General features: G+C 35.4%; 1 protein-coding gene across 1 annotated transcript; it reads right to left on the bottom strand.

Annotated features, from left to right (window-relative positions):
* Positions 1 to 20913: 20913 nt before the first annotated feature.
* Positions 20914 to 21931, bottom strand: LOC11426365 (putative bark agglutinin LECRPA3). Its single transcript, XM_003599760.4, has one exon. It carries the CDS (start codon positions 21892 to 21894, stop codon positions 21049 to 21051), a length of 846 nt encoding a protein of 281 aa, XP_003599808.2. The 5' UTR covers positions 21895 to 21931; the 3' UTR covers positions 20914 to 21048.
* Between the last annotated feature and the right edge of the window lie 539 nt (positions 21932 to 22470).

The following is a 22470-nucleotide window of genomic DNA, read 5'->3' as shown; positions in this document are numbered from 1 at the left end:
GGAGACAAGCGGTTGCCTACATAGAAGGAGTGATGATCGTGGGATTAGTTTCTTTCCAGTTATTTTCTATGTATAAATAAGAGTTTTCCATAGTGGAAACGAGTCGCAAATCACCTATACTGAATTCTAAAAATACTCGAAGTACCGACGCGAGAGAAAAGAGTCTTAAAGAATGTATGAAATGGATTTTTAGGACCACCTTTATTTTTAATGCATTGTATTTTACCTTTGCTTTAAGTTTCTGCAATTTAAACTTAATGCCTTTACTTTGCTTTTAAAACCCTTTTTCTATCGAAACACGCCACACGGTCTCGTCCTGTTCGTAACGCAACCTATGAACTTGATGGACGCACAAAACAAAATGCACAACATGTCCTAGGATCTCTGATTTGGTCCTGCTCGTAATAATCAAAATCAGCCCGTATTGTTCGCCAAAAACACCAGTGAACAAATTGGCACACCCAGTGGGACCCTGTTTCAAAAACTTTTTTCAAAACCCTGTTTGTGTTGAATCTGAAACTACTAGTGTTAGAAAAGGGTTATGATATTCACATGTAAGATTTAAGTCTCTCCATCAAAGATAAAAAAAATAATCTCATCACCAAGGTACCAATGTGAAATTCTGACGGTTTCAACATCAGACACAAACAGAATGTTGAGTAAGATGTTTCAACATCGAGCTAGCAGAAAACAAATACAACAAGGAATAATAAAGGTGTGTTTGTCACCGAACTGGGTCAACAAACTCTATGTGCCTTTTTTACTTTTTTGTCCTTTATTATTCCTTTTTTAAAAAAAGAAATAATAAAGGACAGAAAAGTAAAAAAGGCACATAGAGTTTGTTGACCCAGTTCGATGACAAACACACCTACTCTAGGGGCTACCAAGCCAGGAAGGAAATCCATTAGTGTAGTCCTTATTCTAAAGTTCTCAGCAAACCACGTTTACAACTTAAGACCTATGACCTACCTGTCTAGACTTCAACCCAGGAACTCCTAGATCTGAGATCCCATCTCACTATCCTACGATCAATCACAGCTGTCATACCCCAAATTTGGCCCGTTTAAAATTTTTTACTCGTTTTCTTTTACCATTTAAAACTCATTTATTTGTCATTTTTACTTTTCTTTTTTTTTGTTTTGTTTATTATTATGTCATTTTTATTATTTTTCTTTGAAAAAAAAAAGGAAAAAAACAACAAAGAAAGGGGAGTCACTCACGTGACCCTTCCCTCTTTTCTTTCCTCCTTTCTTTTATTTTATTATTATTATTATTATTATTATTATCTTTTATTTGATTAAACTTTGTCTCCAAGTTTTCAGCAGGGGCATTTTGGTATTAGTTCTGTGCCTGAGCCAACCCTAGTTTGTCTCTATAAATACACTGTCAATCATTGAGAAATGGGGCCAAAAAAAAAATCACTGTTCACGTCAAAAAAAAATCAGCATCAATTCACAAACCCTATTTTTTCCATTTTTCCAACCAGTTTTCAGATCAAACACTAAAATTACAAAGAAATAACATGAACTCATGAAGAACATTCATAGATTCATCAAAATCCAGCAACACAAAACTTAAACAAAACCTCAAATCAGCCCATACAACCACAAATCATCATCATCCCAAACCAAGGAAGAACCGAACCGGAAAAAAGAGGAAGAGGCGAACCGGAAAAGAGAGCAGAACCGAACCGGAGCAAGGCAAGAAAGAACCGAACCGGAGCAAGTAGGAAACGGAACCGCACCGGAAAAAGAGGTAAAAACTTTCACACTTTCATTTGTAGATCTAGGATGTTTGGCACATGTTTTCGAAATAATGGGTCCGGATTCGAGTAGAGGAAGGGAAGAGGAGTGTTTTGATGTAAAAAAAAAATTCGAAAAAAAAGCAAAAAAAACTCCAGCGCGGCGGCGCTCCGGCCGACCACCACGCTGGAGCTGCTCCGGCCGCTCCTCCCCCACCTTCTTCTCCGGCGAGATTTGTAGAGAGAAGTGGGAGCTTCTCTCTCTAGGGTTTTAGAAAGAGGTTATTGTGTGATTTGTGTTGTGTTTTTTTTTGTTAAAACCATTTTATAGTGCTTTCTTTTTTTGGTTTGGTCTTGTGCATATGCGCATACTGCAATTCAGTGCTCCATCGCGTTACAGCCCTTGGATCTGGACCATTCCTTGATCTGAGGGCTCCTGTGTACCTTGATCTTGGATCAGGTGGGTGTTTTTTCTGCGTGAGTGTGGTGTGGTTTCTGTTTGGACCGTCAGATCGTTGATCTGACGGTCACTGTGTTTTCAGTATAATCCCTTTGTTTCTATGTTGTTTTTGTGACTCTTGGATCGTTGGATCCAATGGCCGTGATGAATCCAGTGACTGAATCTGGACCATTGATTTAATCCAATGGTCCAGAATTAATCCTGCTGAGCCAATGTTTTATTATTTCTTATTTTTAATTATCTTTGTTTTTTAAATACTGTTTTTTACACTTTTTGGCATTTTTGTGTTTAGAAAAATTCTAAAAAATATTTTTCTCACTATTTTAATTTTCTCTAATTTTAAAAATCCATCCTAATTGTTTCCTTTTAATTTTTTTTTTTTTTATCTATTTCTTATATGATGATCTTAATTATTATTTGTCTTAATTCTTGCTTATTATTTCGTATGTCTCATTCATCATAATATTTCTTGTGATTACTAACTATTTAATTTTTGTCTTGAATCATAGCATGCACCTTTAATTTTCCCATCATTTTATTTTGTCATTGACTTAGTGTGTATAAATAGGAAATTGATGTAATTTTATTTCTTGCATTTTTATTTTGGCATAAAGGCCTTAGGGTTGTATTTAGGAATTGATGTAATAATGTAGGTAACACAAGCACCGACACTTGCACCGACACTACCACATTTTATTTATCGCTTTCCTTTAGTTTTTATGACGTTACGTTAGTTTAGAAAAATCATTTTCTCAAAAAAGTCAAATATGCAAAACTTCAAAAATCATTTTCTTAATAACATTTTTCCTTTATTTTCTTAATCAAACTCTCAATCAATTTTAATTCAACTTCAATCATTTTCAAAATTTAAAATCAATTAACCTCACTCATTTCTTTTATCTCATGCCTTGAGGCCTCTTTCTCTTCTTAAAACCTATTTCGAAAAATCTTAAAATCAACCTAATCCACTAAAGAAATTTTTGAGTGGAACTACGTCGGTTTTGATCCCTTTCCCAAAAGGGTACGTAGGCAGAGGACTTGTTCTTCCAAATCAAATAAAAATAACCAAAAACATACTTCTTCTCCCTCCATTCTTTCACTTAGACATTAGGCAATAATTTTTCAAATGAACAAGTAGTTTAGCACAAGATAATTTAGGTAAGAGGTTCCTACGGAATATCGTAGATGCTTAGGGTGCTAGCACCTTCCCTTCGCATAACCAACCCCCGAATCCAAAGTTTCGAAAAGGGTTTTTACTCATTTTTTCCCTTCCCAAGAATAAGAATCGAGAGTTCAAAGATCGACGATTCAAATCAATTAAAGGTTTGATATCCGAAAATCAAGGAGCACAGAATGGCGACTTCACTGGGGATTTAGGTCCTATGCGGGTTAAACCCACCTTACTTTCTTTATTTTGTGCTTTATTATTTGTTTATATCTTGTAAATATTTGCTTATATGTTTACCTTATTACGTGAGGGGTGAGAAAATAAGCTCTACACCCGAGCTTGAGGGAAATGTAAGATAGGAGTGGTAGACTCATAGTGGCATACCGAGAGTATACTCGTGTCTTGTCACACGTGAGATAACCACACTTAGCAAAGGAGATTGAAGTAATAAATGTCGGCGTGTGTTTTCACGTTTAGACTTTATTACTTTTAATTTTCCAATGAAGCTAAGAACTTTTGGTAACCCTTAACCCATCTTGGCCTTTTAGGACGTAGTGCGGTGGCTAACCGGGTGTTTTCTCGGAATTAGTCGATACGCGATACTACACTCAAATGAGACTTTTCTACGAACGTTGTCGGACCGGGTGTTTTCTCGGTATCCGAGAATATTCGGAAGTGGTTGAGGACTTTGGGAACCTTGGCAGAACCCGTGATACAGGTACATTTGAAACCATAGTCCTTACCAAATGGCGTTGTTACCCTCGACTCCAACATGTGGACTTAACATCACCATGTATTCTATGTACTTTAGCATAACCATGCATACATGCATTCATTCATAAACTACTTTTTCCATCAAAAATTGAAGGACTTACACAAGTTTTTTTGCAAACATCATGGGTATGGACCTTGTAAGGATGAACACCAAGAGATACAACTTCAAAAAAATCTTAACTAAGTTTTAACTTTTGTTAAGAACTTTTTCCTTGGTTTTGATCTTACCTTTTGCAATATCTTCACAATTTTCAAATGAAACCATGTTTACAAAGTAACTTTGATTAGTCCTTCAAAAAAAAAAACATACATTTTTGCATACATATATCATGCATCATTTTGCATTCATAGTTTCTAGTCTGTATCTCACACTGTGTCTTCTCCATAAAAAGGTCCATCCATTAGTAAAGTGGTCAGATGTCTTCATCCAAGTTCGGCTCACACATGCAGACACTCGTGCAAACAGGAAAAATGGACCGGCTTGAGCAAGAGGTTCATGAGCTTCGTGGAGAGGTAACAACACTTAGGGCTGAAGTAGAGAAGTTAACTAGCCTTGTATCTTCATTGATGGCTACAAACGATCCACCGCTTGTCCAACAAAGGCCTCAATCACCATATCAGTCAATGTGCCCTCAAAAGCCTCGACAACAGGCTCCTCGGCAGTCTATCCCTCAGAATCAGGTTCCTCAGAAGTTCATTCCGCAAAATCAGGTCCAAAAAGCATCTCAGTGTGACCCGATTCCTGTGAAATATGCGGATTTGCTTCCCATTTTGCTTAAGAAGAACCTTGTTCAAACCCTACCACTTCCTCGGGTGCCGAATTCGCTGCCACCTTGGTATCGCCCTGACCTCAACTGTGTATTCCATCAAGGGGCACCAGGTCATGACACTGAGCAGTGCTACCCTTTGAAAGAAGAAGTTCAGAAGTTGATTGAAAATAACGTCTGGTCCTTCGATGACCAAGATATAAAAGTGCTACTTCAACAACAACATCTAGCTCCTCACTCTGTTGCCGCTGTTAGACCCATCACCAATGTTGTTCAAGATCCGGGTTATCAACCCCAGTTTCGACCAAGTCAACAACAGTATCTGGATTCTCACTCTGTTACCACTGTTTTGCCCATCATGAATGTTGTCTGCAATCCGGGTTATCAGCCCCAGTTTCAGCAATATCAACAACAGCCTCGACAACAGGCTCCAAGAATTAAATTTGATCCGATTCCAATTAAATATGCAAAGTTGCCTCCCTATTTGCTTGAGAGGAACCTTGTCCAAACCAGGCCACCTCCTCCGATACCGAAGAAATTGCCGGCTCGATGGAGACCTGATCTCTTTTGTGTTTTCTATCAAGGGGCACAAGGTCATGATGTTGAGCGCTGTTTTTCTTTGAAGATTGCGGTCCAGAAACTGATTGAAGACGATCTCATACCTTTCGAAGAGTTTGGATCTGAATGTGCAAGTTAATCCTTTATCGGATCTTTGGACCTTGTGGTGGCATGTGGAGTGTTTAGTTGCAATTTGGTATTGGTTAATGTTTATTTCTACTACTCTTTTGTTCAATTAATATGTTTGTTTATTGCTTTATGTTTTTTTTTTAATCCTTTCGTCCCACCCGAGACGGAAGTGAACTTGTTTAGGGCTCTATGCTTTTCGTATTTTCATCATTAATGAAAAGGTCGCTTGATCCCGACTTTGTTTTATTTTGTGCTTTTTCTGGAAAAATGGTAATACAAAAAACAAAAACAAAAAAGAATCTTTTTTCTTTAAATCATTTCCACATATCTGCATAATCATAATGTTTATATCAATAATCAAATCATGCATTAATAAACCCGTTGAACACTTTAATCATATACTCCCTCTCGACCTTGAGTTTCTTGTATCCGAGGCTGAATAAGAGGATGATGAAGAAGCTTCCACTGAGATTTCTCGCCTACTGGGGCATCTTGGCCGTCGAAGCTGCAAATATCAAAAGAGATTGTCTAGAAGAGGACTTTCATGTACAAAGACTGGCACGAGATGCCACCATTTTCCTTGCAAGGATATTGTACTTCAAGTGAACACTTCAGCAGGGGCAACCCCCCCTCCATCCCTCAGTATACAACATAAAGGCAATGCCTCACATGAAGGTCAAAGTCCCGTCAAAGGGAGTTCCAATGAAAGCTAAGCTTGATTGAAATTAAAAGTGTTATTGCCGTATGGCGTGAACAATTGTATCAAAAGCATGTTTTCAACAAGAGAAGGCTCGTCCCCATGAATGTCAAGAGAGTGGCCTTGTGCTCAAAAGTTATGCTATCTGATTTAAACAAGCTCCAGGAGCAATGAATGCCTAATACAAAGCATGAGGTTAAACTTGTATGTCCTGTGAATACCGATGCAGTCAAGAAATACTTTGTTAAAATGAAAAAAGCTCGATAAGTCGCAAACCGGAAAAGGCGGCTTAGGCAAAAAAAGAGCGTCTCGATGGACTGAAAATCCAAAAGGGCGGCCCATGCAAAAGTTAGAGACATATAAAAAAAAAATGATTATCCTGATAGGTTGAAACCCGCAAAGGCGATCTATGCAAAAGTTAAGGATCATGACAAAGTAACTGCATCTGGTCGGACATGACTCATATGGGGCATTTCAGCCGTCAAAAGACCTCCGACTCATGGCAAGGTAATTGCATCAAATCAGATATGATTCATCTGGGGCATCTTAGCTGTTAAAGGGCTTCCGATCTGAAGCGTCTGCAAATCAAAGACTCAAAACAGTGGAATTCAAAGTTGGTAGAGGAAACAGTGGTTATTGTGTTCAACGTACCTTTTCCATATAATTACCATTTTTCCAAACTTTTAAAATCTGTGGAACCACGCCTTTGGCAGGCCACCATTCCATTTACATTAACTTGAGCTTGTGCCCATTTATTTAAAATTCTCATTTATTCTGTTTGCAAATTTTTCTTCTATTTTTGATGTTAATACCTAAAGCAAAAAAATTCAAAAAAAATCTTTTAAAAAAAAAAAAAAAAAAACTTTTATCATGTCTTCTGAAAAGCATAAACAACAAGTACATCTTCTTTGAATTTATGAGTGGGTGAAACATACATCATCATCCGTCTCAAAGACAGTTAAACTCTGCAAGGTTGGCATGACCAAAAGCTGAGAGATGACCTCTGTCAAAAAAAAAAAAAAAAAAAAAAAAAAAAATACCTCCCCGGTGGATCCAAAATCCGAAAGGACGATCCAGGCAAAAGTTAGGGACTTCAAAAATATATACAAAAAGCAATGACTATTCAGACAAGACAATACGGTGTTGCATTGGTGAAATGGCGACTTCTTCCCCGGTTTGTGAGGACTTACCCCAGCAGTATGTTTAAGGGCTGTACCCCAACAATGGTTGATTCATTCCCCGTGGCTTTATCCCCAATGAAGGTTTCGAGTGTTCGTCCAGTGATGCCGGGCCGTTCTCCTTGTAGACCTGCCTAGTCCTACCTCAACAATCTTACCATTATGCCGTCATATGAGTCTCATACATACTCATTCATTCATGCATACATAGCACGCATATAAATATCATTCATACATAGTTGCATTTTTACCCAATGACTTATTTCAATATCCTTAGATATCACCCCCAGTGTGTCTAACTCCAAAATATCATCAAATCAAACATGTGGCAGGTCTCACCAGTAATCAGTCTATACAATTCCCCTTTGTCTTTAGACAAATTCCTTGTTCCCTTCAACTTTATCTTTATCAAGTCACTCCCCTGATACCAAGCTTTACATTGTCTTTACTTTCACCGGAGGCTTTGCTTTTAGCAAATGCTAATGGTCTGTCTTGCCTTTATTTTTTTACCGTGTGTGCGCTATCCCACAATGTTAGCAAACCCTGTCGGTCCATCATGTCTTTACTTTCGCCACTCGTCGGCTAATCATGTCTTTACTTTCGCCACTCGTCGGCTAAATCATGTCTTTACTTTCGCCACTCGTCGGCTAATCATGTCTTTACTTTCGCCACTCGTCGGCTAATCATGTCTTTACTTTCGCCACTCGTCGGCTAAATCATGTCTTTACTTTCGCCACTCGTCGCCTAAATCATGTCTTTACTTTCGCCACTCGTCGGCTAATCATGTCTTTACTTTCGCCACTCGTCGGCTAATCATGTCTTTACTTTCGCCACTCGTCGGCTAATCATGTCTTTACTTTCATGTCTTTACTTTCGCCACTCGTCGGCTAATCATGTCTTTACTTTCGCCACTCGTCGGCTAATCATGTCTTTACTTTCGCCACTCGTCGGCTAAATCATGTCTTTACTTTCGCCACTCGGCTAATCATGTCTTTACTTTCGCCACTCGTCGGCTAATCATGTCTTTACTTTCGCCACTCGTCGGCTAATCATGTCTTTACTTTCGCCACTCGTCGGCTAAATCATGTCTTTACTTTCGCCACTCGTCGGCTAAATCATGTCTTTACTTTCGCCACTCGTCGGCTAATCATGTCTTTACTTTCGCCACTCGTCGGCTAAATCATGTCTTTACTTTCGCCACTCGTCGCCTAAATCATGTCTTTACTTTCGCCACTCGTCGGCTAATCATGTCTTTACTTTCGCCACTCGTCGGCTAATCATGTCTTTACTTTCGCCACTCGTCGGCTAATCATGTCTTTACTTTCATGTCTTTACTTTCGCCACTCGTCGGCTAATCATGTCTTTACTTTCGCCACTCGTCGGCTAATCATGTCTTTACTTTCGCCACTCGTCGGCTAAATCATGTCTTTACTTTCGCCACTCGGCTAATCATGTCTTTACTTTCGCCACTCGTCGGCTAATCATGTCTTTACTTTCGCCACTCGTCGGCTAATCATGTCTTTACTTTCGCCACTCGTCGGCTAAATCATGTCTTTACTTTCGCCACTCGTCGGCTAAATCATGTCTTTACTTTCGCCACTCGTCGGCTAATCATGTCTTTACTTTCGCCACTCGTCGGCTAATCATGTCTTTACTTTCGCCACTCGTCGCCTATCATGTCTTTACTTTCGCCACTCGTCGGCTAAATCATGTCTTTACTGTCGCCACTCGTCGGCTAATCATGTCTTTAATTCCGCCACTCGTCGGCTAATCATATCCTTACTTTATCTTGAAGCAACGTTAATAAACATCATCGTTCATACTCTAGTCGTTTCAAGCTATCTCACGGCGACTTTAAGCATTATTTATCAGTTCTTTCCCCAGTGATACCTATCCAATTGAACCCCAGTCAGTCTTTATGCATTATCTTTACATTCATACTTGCATCATGTTCAGTCATATCATCACATTCATCAGCATCACATCCCTGGCATTTCAAACGGTCCAAAATTGGCGTTTTTATGTATTTAAGTCTCTTCGACCCCTTTGGTTTAAAAGTTTCCCTTTCAAAACCTTCATGACGAACAAACTTAAATAGGGGCATCTGTCATACCCCAAATTTGGCCCGTTTAAAATTTTTTACTCGTTTTCTTTTACCATTTAAAACTCATTTATTTGTCATTTTTACTTTTCTTTTTTTTTGTTTTGTTTATTATTATGTCATTTTTATTATTTTTCTTTGAAAAAAAAAAGGAAAAAAACAACAAAGAAAGGGGAGTCACTCACGTGACCCTTCCCTCTTTTCTTTCCTCCTTTCTTTTATTTTATTATTATTATTATTATTATTATTATTATCTTTTATTTGATTAAACTTTGTCTCCAAGTTTTCAGCAGGGGCATTTTGGTATTAGTTCTGTGCCTGAGCCAACCCTAGTTTGTCTCTATAAATACACTGTCAATCATTGAGAAATGGGGCCAAAAAAAAAATCACTAATCACGTCAAAAAAAAATCAGCATCAATTCACAAACCCTATTTTTTCCATTTTTCCAACCAGTTTTCAGATCAAACACTAAAATTACAAAGAAATAACATGAACTCATGAAGAACATTCATAGATTCATCAAAATCCAGCAACACAAAACTTAAACAAAACCTCAAATCAGCCCATACAACCACAAATCATCATCATCCCAAACCAAGGAAGAACCGAACCGGAAAAAAGAGGAAGAGGCGAACCGGAAAAGAGAGCAGAACCGAACCGGAGCAAGGCAAGAAAGAACCGAACCGGAGCAAGTAGGAAACGGAACCGCATCGGAAAAAGAGGTAAAAACTTTCACACTTTCATTTGTAGATCTAGGATGTTTGGCACATGTTTTCGAAATAATGGGTCCGGATTCGAGTAGAGGAAGGGAAGAGGAGTGTTTTGATGTAAAAAAAAAATTCGAAAAAAAAGCAAAAAAAACTCCAACGCGGCGGCGCTCCGGCCGACCACCACGCTGGAGCTGCTCCGGCCGCTCCTCCCCCACCTTCTTCTCCGGCGAGATTTGTAGAGAGAAGTGGGAGCTTCTCTCTCTAGGGTTTTAGAAAGAGGTTATTGTGTGATTTGTGTTGTGTTTTTTTTTGTTAAAACCATTTTATAGTGCTTTCTTTTTTTGGTTTGGTCTTGTGCATATGCGCATACTGCAATTCAGTGCTCCATCGCGTTACAGCCCTTGGATCTGGACCATTCCTTGATTTGAGGGCTCCTGTGTACCTTGATCTTGGATCAGGTGGGTGTTTTTTCTGCGTGAGTGTGGTGTGGTTTCTGTTTGGACCGTCAGATCGTTGATCTGACGGTCACTGTGTTTTCAGTATAATCCCTTTGTTTCTATGTTGTTTTTGTGACTCTTGGATCGTTGGATCCAATGGCCGTGATGAATCCAGTGACTGAATCTGGACCATTGATTTAATCCAATGGTCCAGAATTAATCCTGCTGAGCCAATGTTTTATTATTTCTTATTTTTAATTATCTTTGTTTTTTAAATACTGTTTTTTACACTTTTTGGCATTTTTGTGTTTAGAAAAATTCTAAAAAACATTTTTCTCACTATTTTAATTTTCTCTAATTTTAAAAATCCATCCTAATTGTTTCCTTTTAATTTTTTTTTTTTTATCTATTTCTTATATGATGATCTTAATTATTATTTGTCTTAATTCTTGCTTATTATTTCGTATGTCTCATTCATCATAATATTTCTTGTGATTACTAACTATTTAATTTTTGTCTTGAATCATAGCATGCACCTTTAATTTTCCCATCATTTTATTTTGTCATTGACTTAGTGTGTATAAATAGGAAATTGATGTAATTTTATTTCTTGCATTTTTATTTTGGCATAAAGGCCTTAGGGTTGTATTTAGGAATTGATGTAATAATGTATGTAACACAAGCACCGACACTTGCACCGACACTACCACATTTTATTTATCGCTTTCCTTTAGTTTTTATGACGTTACGTTAGTTTAGAAAAATCATTTTCTCAAAAAAGTCAAATATGCAAAACTTCAAAAATCATTTTCTTAATAACATTTTTCCTTTATTTTCTTAATCAAACTCTCAATCAATTTTAATTCAACTTCAATCATTTTCAAAATTTAAAATCAATTAACCTCACTCATTTCTTTTATCTCATGCCTTGAGGCCTCTTTCTCTTCTTAAAACCTATTTCGAAAAATCTTAAAATCAACCTAATCCACTAAAGAAATTTTTGAGTGGAACTACGTCGGTTTTGATCCCTTTCCCAAAAGGGTACGTAGGCAGAGGACTTGTTCTTCCAAATCAAATAAAAATAACCAAAAACATACTTCTTCTCCCTCCATTCTTTCACTTAGACATTAGGCAATAATTTTTCAAATGAACAAGTAGTTTAGCACAAGATAATTTAGGTAAGAGGTTCCTACGGAATACCGTAGATGCTTAGGGTGCTAGCACCTTCCCTTCGCATAACCAACCCCCGAATCCAAAGTTTCGAAAAGGGTTTTTACTCATTTTTTCCCTTCCCAAGAATAAGAATCGAGAGTTCAAAGATCGACGATTCAAATCAATTAATGGTTTGATATCCGAAAATCAAGGAGCACAACAGCCCCTGTGATTATCAAAATTAAATACAAAATGATGAAGTTACCTTCAAACATAAACTACAACCTTGCTTCAAAGCTTTGGTGTAGCACACGAGTTACAACTCAATAAACAGTCCTAAGCTTGCCTCAAGGTGATACAAGAAAGGCTCACAAATAACAAACAGTCCTAGACTTGCATCAAAGTGATACAAGGGAAGAACACACAAAGAACACGACTCAAAACCCTAAAAAACTATTCTTTTATAAAGCTATGGTCTTGATACAACTCAACTACATGTCCTGCTCAGTGCATCAATATGATACAAAGAGAGGCTCACAAAATAAACCCTAAAAGACTCAATTCAATAAGAATTGGTGAATAAAACTAGGGTATGAGTCTTCCTCCATTCAACAACATGGGCTTTTTTGTCATATGCTAAACATATATTTGTATCAAATATTCTTTTCAGAAATATATTGAAACAAATATTCTTCAGAAATATATCTTCCAAAATCTCTTTTGAAAATATTTTCACAAATAAAAATATCCATCTGAAAAATATCTTTCTTCTGGAAACACAAGTCTCTTGGACCATAAGTCACGTGAATAAAATCTTCATAGAATCTTCAGTGATCTCACGTAACAAATAAGTAGCAAATATAGCAACTCCTAAAAAGTAGGAACATCTTTAGGAACAACCAAACAACATCACCAAGGAATCCTAAAATATTGTCTATACTTTAGGAACAAATCATCCAGCTGATTCTGGACAAAAATATGTTACTTGGTGAACAAGAAATAAGCTGTGGTTTCCTTGAAAAGATAAAGTTCGCGAAAACCAAGCCACACAAATAGGGCACACTGAACTGTGCCAAGATGTTGGGACATCGTATCCAACATCTTACATGAGTATTTGTTTTAGCAACAATGAAGTCAATACTCAAATACCCAACATAATGTCAAGAAATATGATGTTCTTCTTGAATATCCAAAATGATGTTGAAAAGTGTCTCAAAGCTTGCTACAATGATACTTTGTGGATTTGGCATCTTCGATTTGGGCCCTTAAATTTTGGAAGCTTAAGCTTGATGGAGAAACAAAATATGGTGAGAGGTCTTCCATCTATCAACCATCCAGACCAATTGTGGGAAGGATATTTACTTGGGAAGCAATTCCGGATGAGTTTTCCAAAGGAGTCATGCTCAAGATCCATGAATCCGTTCGAGCTTATGCATGCTGACGTCTATGGACCAATCAAGCCATGCTCACTAGGTAAAAACAATTATTTCCTCCTTTTCATTGATGATTTTTCAAGAAAAACATGGGTCTATTTCTTGAAGCAGAAATCAGAAGTCTTTACCACCTTCAAGAAGTTTAAAGCTTTTGTGGAGAAAGAAAGTGGTCGACAGATAAAAGCTATGCAGATTGACAGAGGAGGAGAATTCACTTCGAAAGAGTTTCAAGAGTTTTGTGAAGAAAATGGAATCAGATGTCCATTGACAGTTCCAAGATCCCCCAACAAAATGGTGTGGCTGAAAAGAAAAATCGAACAATACTTGATATGGCTCGAAGCATGCTCAAAAGTAAGAATCTACCAAAAGAGTTTTGGGCTGAAGTTTTGGTGTGTGCAGTTTATCTATCTAATCAATCTCCAACAAGGAGTGTGTGGGGAAAGACACCACAAGAAGCATGGAGTGGAAGAAGCCCAGGTATCTCACATTTGAGGGTCTTCGAGAGTGTAGCCCATGTTCACCTTCCAGATGAGAATAGAGCAAAGCTTGATGATAAAAGTGAGAAGTTCATCTTTGTCGGTTATGATCAAAGCTCGAAGGGCTACAAGTTATACAACCCAGACAAAAACAAGATTGTAATTAGCCGAGATGTGGTCTTAGATGAAGAAGGAGAATGGGACTTTGGAGAACATAAAAAGGAACATAAATTCTTTCCCGAATTCGAAGAAGAAACGTCTCAAGAAGTTCAACAAGTGCCTCATTCACCAACATCACACACTTTTGAAGATACAAGTACTGAAAGAATTACGACACGCACACGAAGTCTTCAAGGTCTCTATGATAACATAGAGCCTCTATCACCACAGAGGCTTGAAGATCTCTACGAGGAAACAAGAGAAACAAATAACGTCACACTATTTTGTCTTTCTGCAAGTTATGAACCGTTGAATTTTAAAGAATTGAAGCTGCGCAAAAGAAGAAGCGGAGAAATCCAATAGACAAAGAAGTTCAAGCCATTAAGAAGAATAATAAGAGGGACCATGTCTCAATTCCAAAATATCATAAGGCTATCAATAGAAAGTGCATGAACAAGACAAAGAAGAACGTCAAAGGAAAGTTTGAAGGACACAAGGCAAGACTAGTTGCAAACGGCTACAAGAAAAATGTCGATTGTGATAAGGTGTTTATCCCGAGTCGCTCACCAAGATAACATAAAGCTCGTAGTTTTTCGAGCATCTCAACAAAAGCTAAGAATTTATCAGATATACGTGAAATATGGAGTCCACGAATAAGAATAGGCGTACACCAAGCAACTATTAGGATACAAAGTGAAAAGATGAAAAAACTTGTCGGCTCGCAGGTTAAAGAATGACAAATCAAGTTTGGGGGGGGGGGGGGGGGGTGTGTGTTGGATAATAAACTTGATTTGGCCCATTGGACTAATCAAGTGTTAGGCTCAATTAGATAATAAATGGTGTAGCCCATAGAAAATTCTAGAGTCATGTAGAACTAGATTAGTAGTATGAAGAAATATCATGTAGGTGATAGAAGTGTGTAGAACTCTCATGTATGTATTTGGGAGAAGTGTGTATAACACTCTCTTGAAGTGTGTAGAAAGTTATCTAGGATGTGTCTAGAACTATCCCTTGGATCCTATAAAAGGAGGAGAGCTTCTCATTTGTAAAGCAAGCAAGCAAACAAGAATCAAAATATCCTCTCTAAGTAATAAAATAGTTCTTCTCTCAAATATTATCTCCTCCTAAGTTTCTCACAAAGTTATCACTACAACCTTCTCCTTTTCCAACATAGCATGCATTACGTTAATTTAACAAATTTTTGTTAAAAGTAAAAAGGTTATGCCAATTATGATTGTCATTCTTTATTATAATGACCGATTTAGAGATCAAAATGTCAAATCAATCGTTAACATTAGCTTGTTTAGTGATATTTAGTAAACCGGTCACAACCTCATTTAACGATAGATATAGTGTCTCATAACAAAATTTGGTTGCACAGAGACAGAAATAATTTTGTCACAAAATTGATTGCTGAATTGTGAATGTTTAGGATAAGAACTTTGGCAAGCTTAAAGACATGGTATGACTTTCTAGAAAAACCATTTCTTTGTTCTCTCATGCCAAGCATTTTCATAGAATTTCTTAATTTTCTTTCACACTTTTCTTCTTTTCTTGAAAATAGTCTAATTAAACCAATCACATTCTGTTTCAGTATTTTGTATCTGATTTGTTAAGTTGATTTGCCATAATAGGGAAAAAAAAAGGCAAAGGATTTTATTTTGTCATCATGTCACATTCATTATTTAGTTTATACATTTAGACTCGAGAGTAACTCAGAGAGGCAGAAAGAAGACAAATAATCGAATCATTTATTAATTGATAGCGTGCCCTAGTCTTTAAAGAATCTATGCCTCCGTGAGGCCAGCAAAAACCATATAGAGTACGAGATCATGCTTATAATATTTTATTTAGGTTTATAAAATGACATATAATCTTTTTTCTTACGGTAAAATACAAAGAGGGTTGGTCCTAAGATTTTTGGTGCCCTAGACGAAAGGAAAAAATTGTATTATTTTAAGGAGAATGTTAACCAGTACATACGGAGCATTGGTTAAGAACCAAATGAAGTAAGTTTTTATTAAAAAGTAATGTAATTATTACTTGATAAAAAGTGACAGTTTATATTTCGAAGACAAAAATTTTATTTATAGATTCCTTAACCAGTGCCCCCGCCCCGGGGGCACTGGTTAACAAGACCCCTATTTTAATTATTCTAATATTTTTCTTGTATATTTTGTTGCACAAGATTCATTTATAATCAAAGTTTTCTAAAAAGATATTTTCAATAGAATTAATCAAAACAAATTAAAAAGAAATATATCTATATTGTAATAACTACTAAGTAAAAATAATAATTTTACTTTCCCAAAATAATTGGTGCCCTGGACTGCCACCCCTCCCGCCCGCCCTCAGGGCCACCCCTGAATACAAACTTAAAAGGATGTGTATTAATGAACGAGTGCACTCCAATATGCCCGAAAAAATGAATATATCATATCATATATAGATTGGAAGATGGGGTACGTATTGATGTTTGGAAATTATCAACACAAATGGTTTTAAGTGGCAGATGCGGTTGTGGTCTGTTTAGGGTCAGGCAGACTACTCATCTAAGCCAATTGAAGGTTTAGACAAGTGCAAAGATAGTCGAATACGAGTTAGTCGAATCATTATCAAGTATATTTAGGTCTGCGACAGTCGTTTGAGAGTGTTAATCAGACAAAATTCATGGGAATTTGACAAATGGATATTTTACTCATGCTCTATGTTTATAGCACAATTAATTGAAGAAGCTAAGAGCATGAAACCACTTTATGAGGCAGCTTCACACACGTGGATAAAGGAAAAGATAAATGTCGTGCAATTGGGAAGATTAATCCAAACGTGGGCTGCCACGTAATCTAACAATGGAAAGATTTACACGTTACCTGTGTGAATAGCTGAGCAAGGCTAAACTCATTACGCCACATTGGTCAATAGAATTAGTGTTTGCTTACAAATAATGAACTTTGTTAATTTCATGAGAAAAAAAATGTCATTTCATTGTTTATAAGAATTATATTAAATTTTTAACATTTTCTTATAAAAAATAATCAATATTCTTTATTATGAGTAGTAAAAATTCAAAAAAAATAAATTTTATTTCATCGATACTTTTGGTAAATAAGATTTAATTATTATAATTATCAATGATAAAAAATAATTATTTTTTCTTCAAAAATTAAACTAATTTTATTATTAATTTAATGATTTGATGTACCGGTGCTCTTAAAAAGTTGAATGTACCATAAAATTTGCCACAAAATAAATCAAACAAGCTTTTTATGCATTTATCCCTTTATTGTTTTACTTTACTTTACATTTTATGTGTTAATTAGTTTAGTATCTCAAAAACATCCAAACACCATATATAACACTCGGGGATACATTACAGCCAGATTCATTGAAAAATTCAATTCATTGGGTATAAAGACTATGTTTTGCATATACATTTGCGCTCTGGAAAAAATAATTTCATTGTTTATAAGAATTATATTAAATTTTTAACCACCATTATCAATACTAAATGTGTTAGGTCAACATAGACCTAACAAATCTCCACAAATATTGGGAATGCCAACATTGGTGATTCACATCATCGAGATTACAAGACTATGAATGGATGGACTTAGTATAGACTCGACAATGCACAACATCATATAGCTCATCATTATATAATTCACACCATTCTTCATTCTTCATTTTTCCAAGGTGTTCAAAAATCTTTAGATGTCTTGCTTCGTCGATTTGCATCATTTCTTTTTGAATTACAACGAAACACCCTAAAATTGCTATGTTTTTGAAAGAATAAATACAGACTCACATATATAGAAAACATTATAAATTTCCTGAAATTGACTGAAAATCATGCCAAGAATAATGTAAGATGACCTGTCATCAGTAGCATAGAAAATTTTAGACTTATGTACCCATATTTTCATGGGTCCTTTGGTGTTTGTTCTAAAGTATTTTTCCTTCAGAACCTTAGGCTTCAAGCTATATGGATTAGAATCATTGAAGACTTTTGGTTTAAAAGTTTTAGGCCTTGAATTCTTATTAGCTTTAGGTTTTGGACTATTCAGAACTTTGGACATTGGAATCTTTGGTTTTGATTTGATAAGAACTTTAGATTAAAACCCTTGATTTGATTTGTTTAGAACCTTAACTTTTGCAGTTTTTGATACAAAGTATAAATATCGACCTTTCTGCATACACTCAACACAAGGAGGTTTCTTTGGTTTCTCCGGAATTTGCATCCTCTTATTAGGTGCTTCATTTCATAATCAAATTCCTTCTCCCTTGTTTATGATGACACCATAAATCATTGTAGCAAGTTCATGCTTGTTCAGAGGTTTATCAGCTTTTTTCTGAGTATATGAAAGTTTACATTTTCCCATAATTTCATTTCTCATTAAAGATTATCATTATGTATACTCAGAGTCTTAGATTCCTTTGTCACCAAATCATATTGCCTTTGTAAAATTTTCAAGTTTTTTTATTTGCTAAGACAACAACTTATAAGCTCTTTGATGCCATTGACTAGCTCTTCATAAGTAATTTCAGAAAATAATTTATCATCAGAATGAAAATCAACTTCAGATTCTACATCAGAAGTCGTTGAAGCCATCAATGCCAAATTGGCTTCTTCTTCATTAGTAACACGGGATGAACTTGATGAAAAAAAGACTTGTATCAAGCTAACAAGTGTTTTTACTCTTTAAGGCTAGTAAGGACTTTTAGGGTACTCTTTAAATCAAGATATTATTTAAAAAAAAAAAAAAAAGAGTACAATTTTCAATGAATTAAATACACAAATTTTCTAAAAAGAAAACGAACTATTTTAAGTCTTAAATATTTTTGTTAGTATTTCCCTAAAGACATTACCCATGTTAATGGTCGTTGTTTAACTATATATTTTACTTGTAGCCGATGTAAGAAAGGAATAAGAACATAAAATTTAGGATGTTTAGATGTATAAAGTGGCGGAGCCAGAAATTTTAGAGATTGGGCGAAATTTTCACCGTAAATTCACATGTGACATAATATATAAATAGTCATATAGCAAAATAAAAGAGGCTCGTTATTTTGTCAATAAAATTACAATTTAAAATAAGAGAGATGAAACATTAGGAGGTAAATGCCTTTTCCGATACCTCTTTGTTGTGCATGTTCGAATAATATCAACATCATCAAGTGACTTGAATATCTCCCGCTCGGTATAACATATCATCAAGTTATTGAACCACACATCCTTGATCTTGTTGGTAACAATTCTTTCTCATGGGTTTATAAGATTATTTTACTTGCTTATTGATAGGGCTTGATAACTAGTGGACTTCCAACTTTTGTTGATGTTGGTAATAGGTTTGATTTATTATGCCCTGTTGTAGGTGATTGTAAGTTTTCTTAGACATGATTTGATTGTAGAAATGATTGTAAGTTGTAACTTATAGTATGTCATTTTATCTAATAGCTATTATGAACAGTGATTCAAATTTTGTTACGATAAATTAAATGAGCAACAGAGTATATAGAGATTTTGATTTCTGTGAGTATTGAGTATTGGTTTGGGCGAATGGTATCATAGTTCATAGTTTGGGAGAATTATTTTAGTTAAGTCACTATAAGAATTTATTCTTAAAATTGATTATAATAATCAATTTCAAATTTCGATGATATTGATTATAATATTTTATTATATTGATTAAACTAATTTCAGTGGTAATTTTATGCATTATTCATTTTTTGAATTTATAGTAGAATAGAAAATATACAAGATAAGATAAAACAATAATAAGTTTTAGTGAGCCGCAACCGTAGGTAGAGGTCAATAATGTTTTTAAAATGGTCTCCTTAGAATTACCTACGATTTTGTCCGTAGGTAAAGGTGCAAAACATGCCGCGACAACCATTTGACAATGACAGATGGATTTAGCTATGAAAATTTTCCCTATAGTGATGGATTTTGGTCGTCACTAAAAGTCAATTTTCTTACTAAGCTCAATTACAAATATAAAAATCACTTAATCATGACATCCATCTAATTATTATTATTTTAATGAATAAAAATGAAATATATTAACTGAACTTCCTAGTCGATCCCACACAAGGAGTGCTTGAAAATACTAAGAAGAAAGTGTAACAGTTATATCGTAGGTCCAAAAGTTCACAAAATAAAAAGAGCCAAAAGGCTGCCTCTTTAAAAGAAATACAAAAGAGAGTTAAATCACCACGTGTGTTAGGTAAAAGTAAAATTTAGGTGATTTGCCTTCAAACACCAAAAAGATTGAAGCTTTATTTTCTCATGAACATGCTAAAGAGATTCCCCCTTTTGTTTAAAAACTCTTAAATATCTTTTATGTCAAATGGTCCAAACGTAAGAAAGTTAAATTAAGTGGAGAGTAGAGCAAATTTTCTTTGAAAAGCCACTTATTGAATCAAATTGAAGTAAATGATTGAAAACTTGTGTCGGATGAACATTAGTTAAACCTAATCAATATTATAGATACCAAACCAAACTTTAAAGAATAAGTCGTAAGACAAAAAGAGATGGTCGAGGTCCTCCTCCTTACCACAATTTCCCACGAAAGATGTAGATCTAATTAAATTATTATTATCCTAAGCATTTTTTTTTGAAGGATCCTAAGCATTTTTTACTAAGCTCAATTACAAATATAAAAAACACTTAACCATGGCATGAATAAGACAAGCACGTGAGTCCCTACTTAACCATGACGTTTTGTTGGGTATTATATCCTTCATCAAATATTTAATGTCATGTCATATCTTTATTCTAATTAATATATTTTTTATACTATATTAAATTATAAGCTCTAGTTTTTTTGTTTTTGGTTAAAAACAAAAAAGATGAATTAACGAACAAAGTCACAACAAATATATTACATCGATGACATCAAAATCATTAATTAGATCTAAACTTGATCGAAATTGATTTCACAGTCTTAGTAGAACAAACATTGTAACAAAACATAATAGATAAACAAACATCTCACAAAGAGGATGAACGTACAAGCATGGTCTTTATTTTAGAAAGAAAACAAAACAAAACAAAAAAACTCAGACAACTTGACACAAGCGCCATGCATGCATACAGTGTGGACCATATCAACTCATACGGATAGCAGTATGATTTGTGTTCTCTAAGATGTTGCTACTTATAGTTGTCTTCAAAATTGAATTGAAAGACCATGTTTTAATGACATGTTTCTGACGAAGGTTGGCTGATGTGGAAGCAGATAGACCGATGCTAACTGTTTCTGGGAGAACATCTTTCAAATCAACGACTTGAGCAACAGTTGAAACTTGACCATTCTCGTCAGTGAGAGAAACACTCAAAGTCTTAGAGAGAGAATCATAGATGATTCTAACATTGTACAACACCCCGGTTTCTGATTTCCATGACCCTATCTTGGATGAAATTAAAGAGTTGACATCGATCCCAATATGTGAATGGTTAGGATCCCATTCATTGACAAAATTATCAAATTCTACACCAACAAATCGATTGAAAGCGGTAGTGTCATCGATTACTCCAAGATCTCCACCATGTATGCTAGAATTAGGAATCACACTATTTGGTGGTGCAAGAAAGAAGATAAGACCATCAGCTGGTGGATAACTACCAAACCGCGCAAGAGAAAAAGAGAAAGAAGTCACAAAACTAGCGACATTGCCAGTTGTTTTATCCCAAATGGGAACGGGTGTTGGATATAAGGCACGGCCTACATTCGCATAAGGGTCATCTTCAATGCTGGTAAGTTCCAAGTGAGTATCATGAATGATAGCATTCCCTTGAAGGGTTAAATTTTGTTCACCAGAGGTGTAATCTGTTAAGTCGAAGGAAACTGTTTTATCTGAGTTCACTAGCTCAGTTGCTAGCAAGAGAAAGGAAATTGTAAAGATGACCAACACAAAGGAAAATAGTTTCTGGTTATGTGGAAAGAAAGCCATGCTATTGAAGTTACTTTTGATACTAGAATACTTACTTGTGATTGAGAATTGTTAGTTTGTCACGTGTATTTATACACGCATGCTAGGGTTAGGATTAAATAAAATTTTGACAACCTGTTAATGATACAATCATTCATGTAACACAAGAAAGTAATGAATTGTTTATTTAATCATCCGGTTTCTTTTGAGAGAGTATCTGATAATTAGAAGTTCAATCAATAAATATGAAAGAAAGTTTGTCTAACATGTGCAACATAGCACGTGTTAAAACAACAAATAGTCGTAACCTTTTCTTGAAAAAAATGAACTTGATGATTGTTTTAACTTATGATTCCCACTTGAATTTTTTTAAAATATGTTGCTAATTTTAAAAGACAATTTTAAATTTAGTTTTAAATCATGACAAATATTTGACCATTTAAGTAAATAAGAATGCATCATTTCACTATTCTATGTAACTTCCTAAACCATGTTTTCCTTGAATGCCTCATTTTCCTTTTTTTTTAACCAAAAAAGAGGCACCGCAAAGTTCAAGTTTATCCTAAACATTTTTTTTTACCAAATCCAGTTACAGAT

Source organism: Medicago truncatula, chromosome 3 (assembly GCF_003473485.1).
Source record: "Medicago truncatula cultivar Jemalong A17 chromosome 3, MtrunA17r5.0-ANR, whole genome shotgun sequence".
Classification (NCBI taxonomy): Eukaryota; Viridiplantae; Streptophyta; class Magnoliopsida; order Fabales; family Fabaceae; genus Medicago; species Medicago truncatula.
Note: the sequence above shows the minus strand (reverse complement) of the source record. Positions and strands in the feature narration are given on the sequence as shown.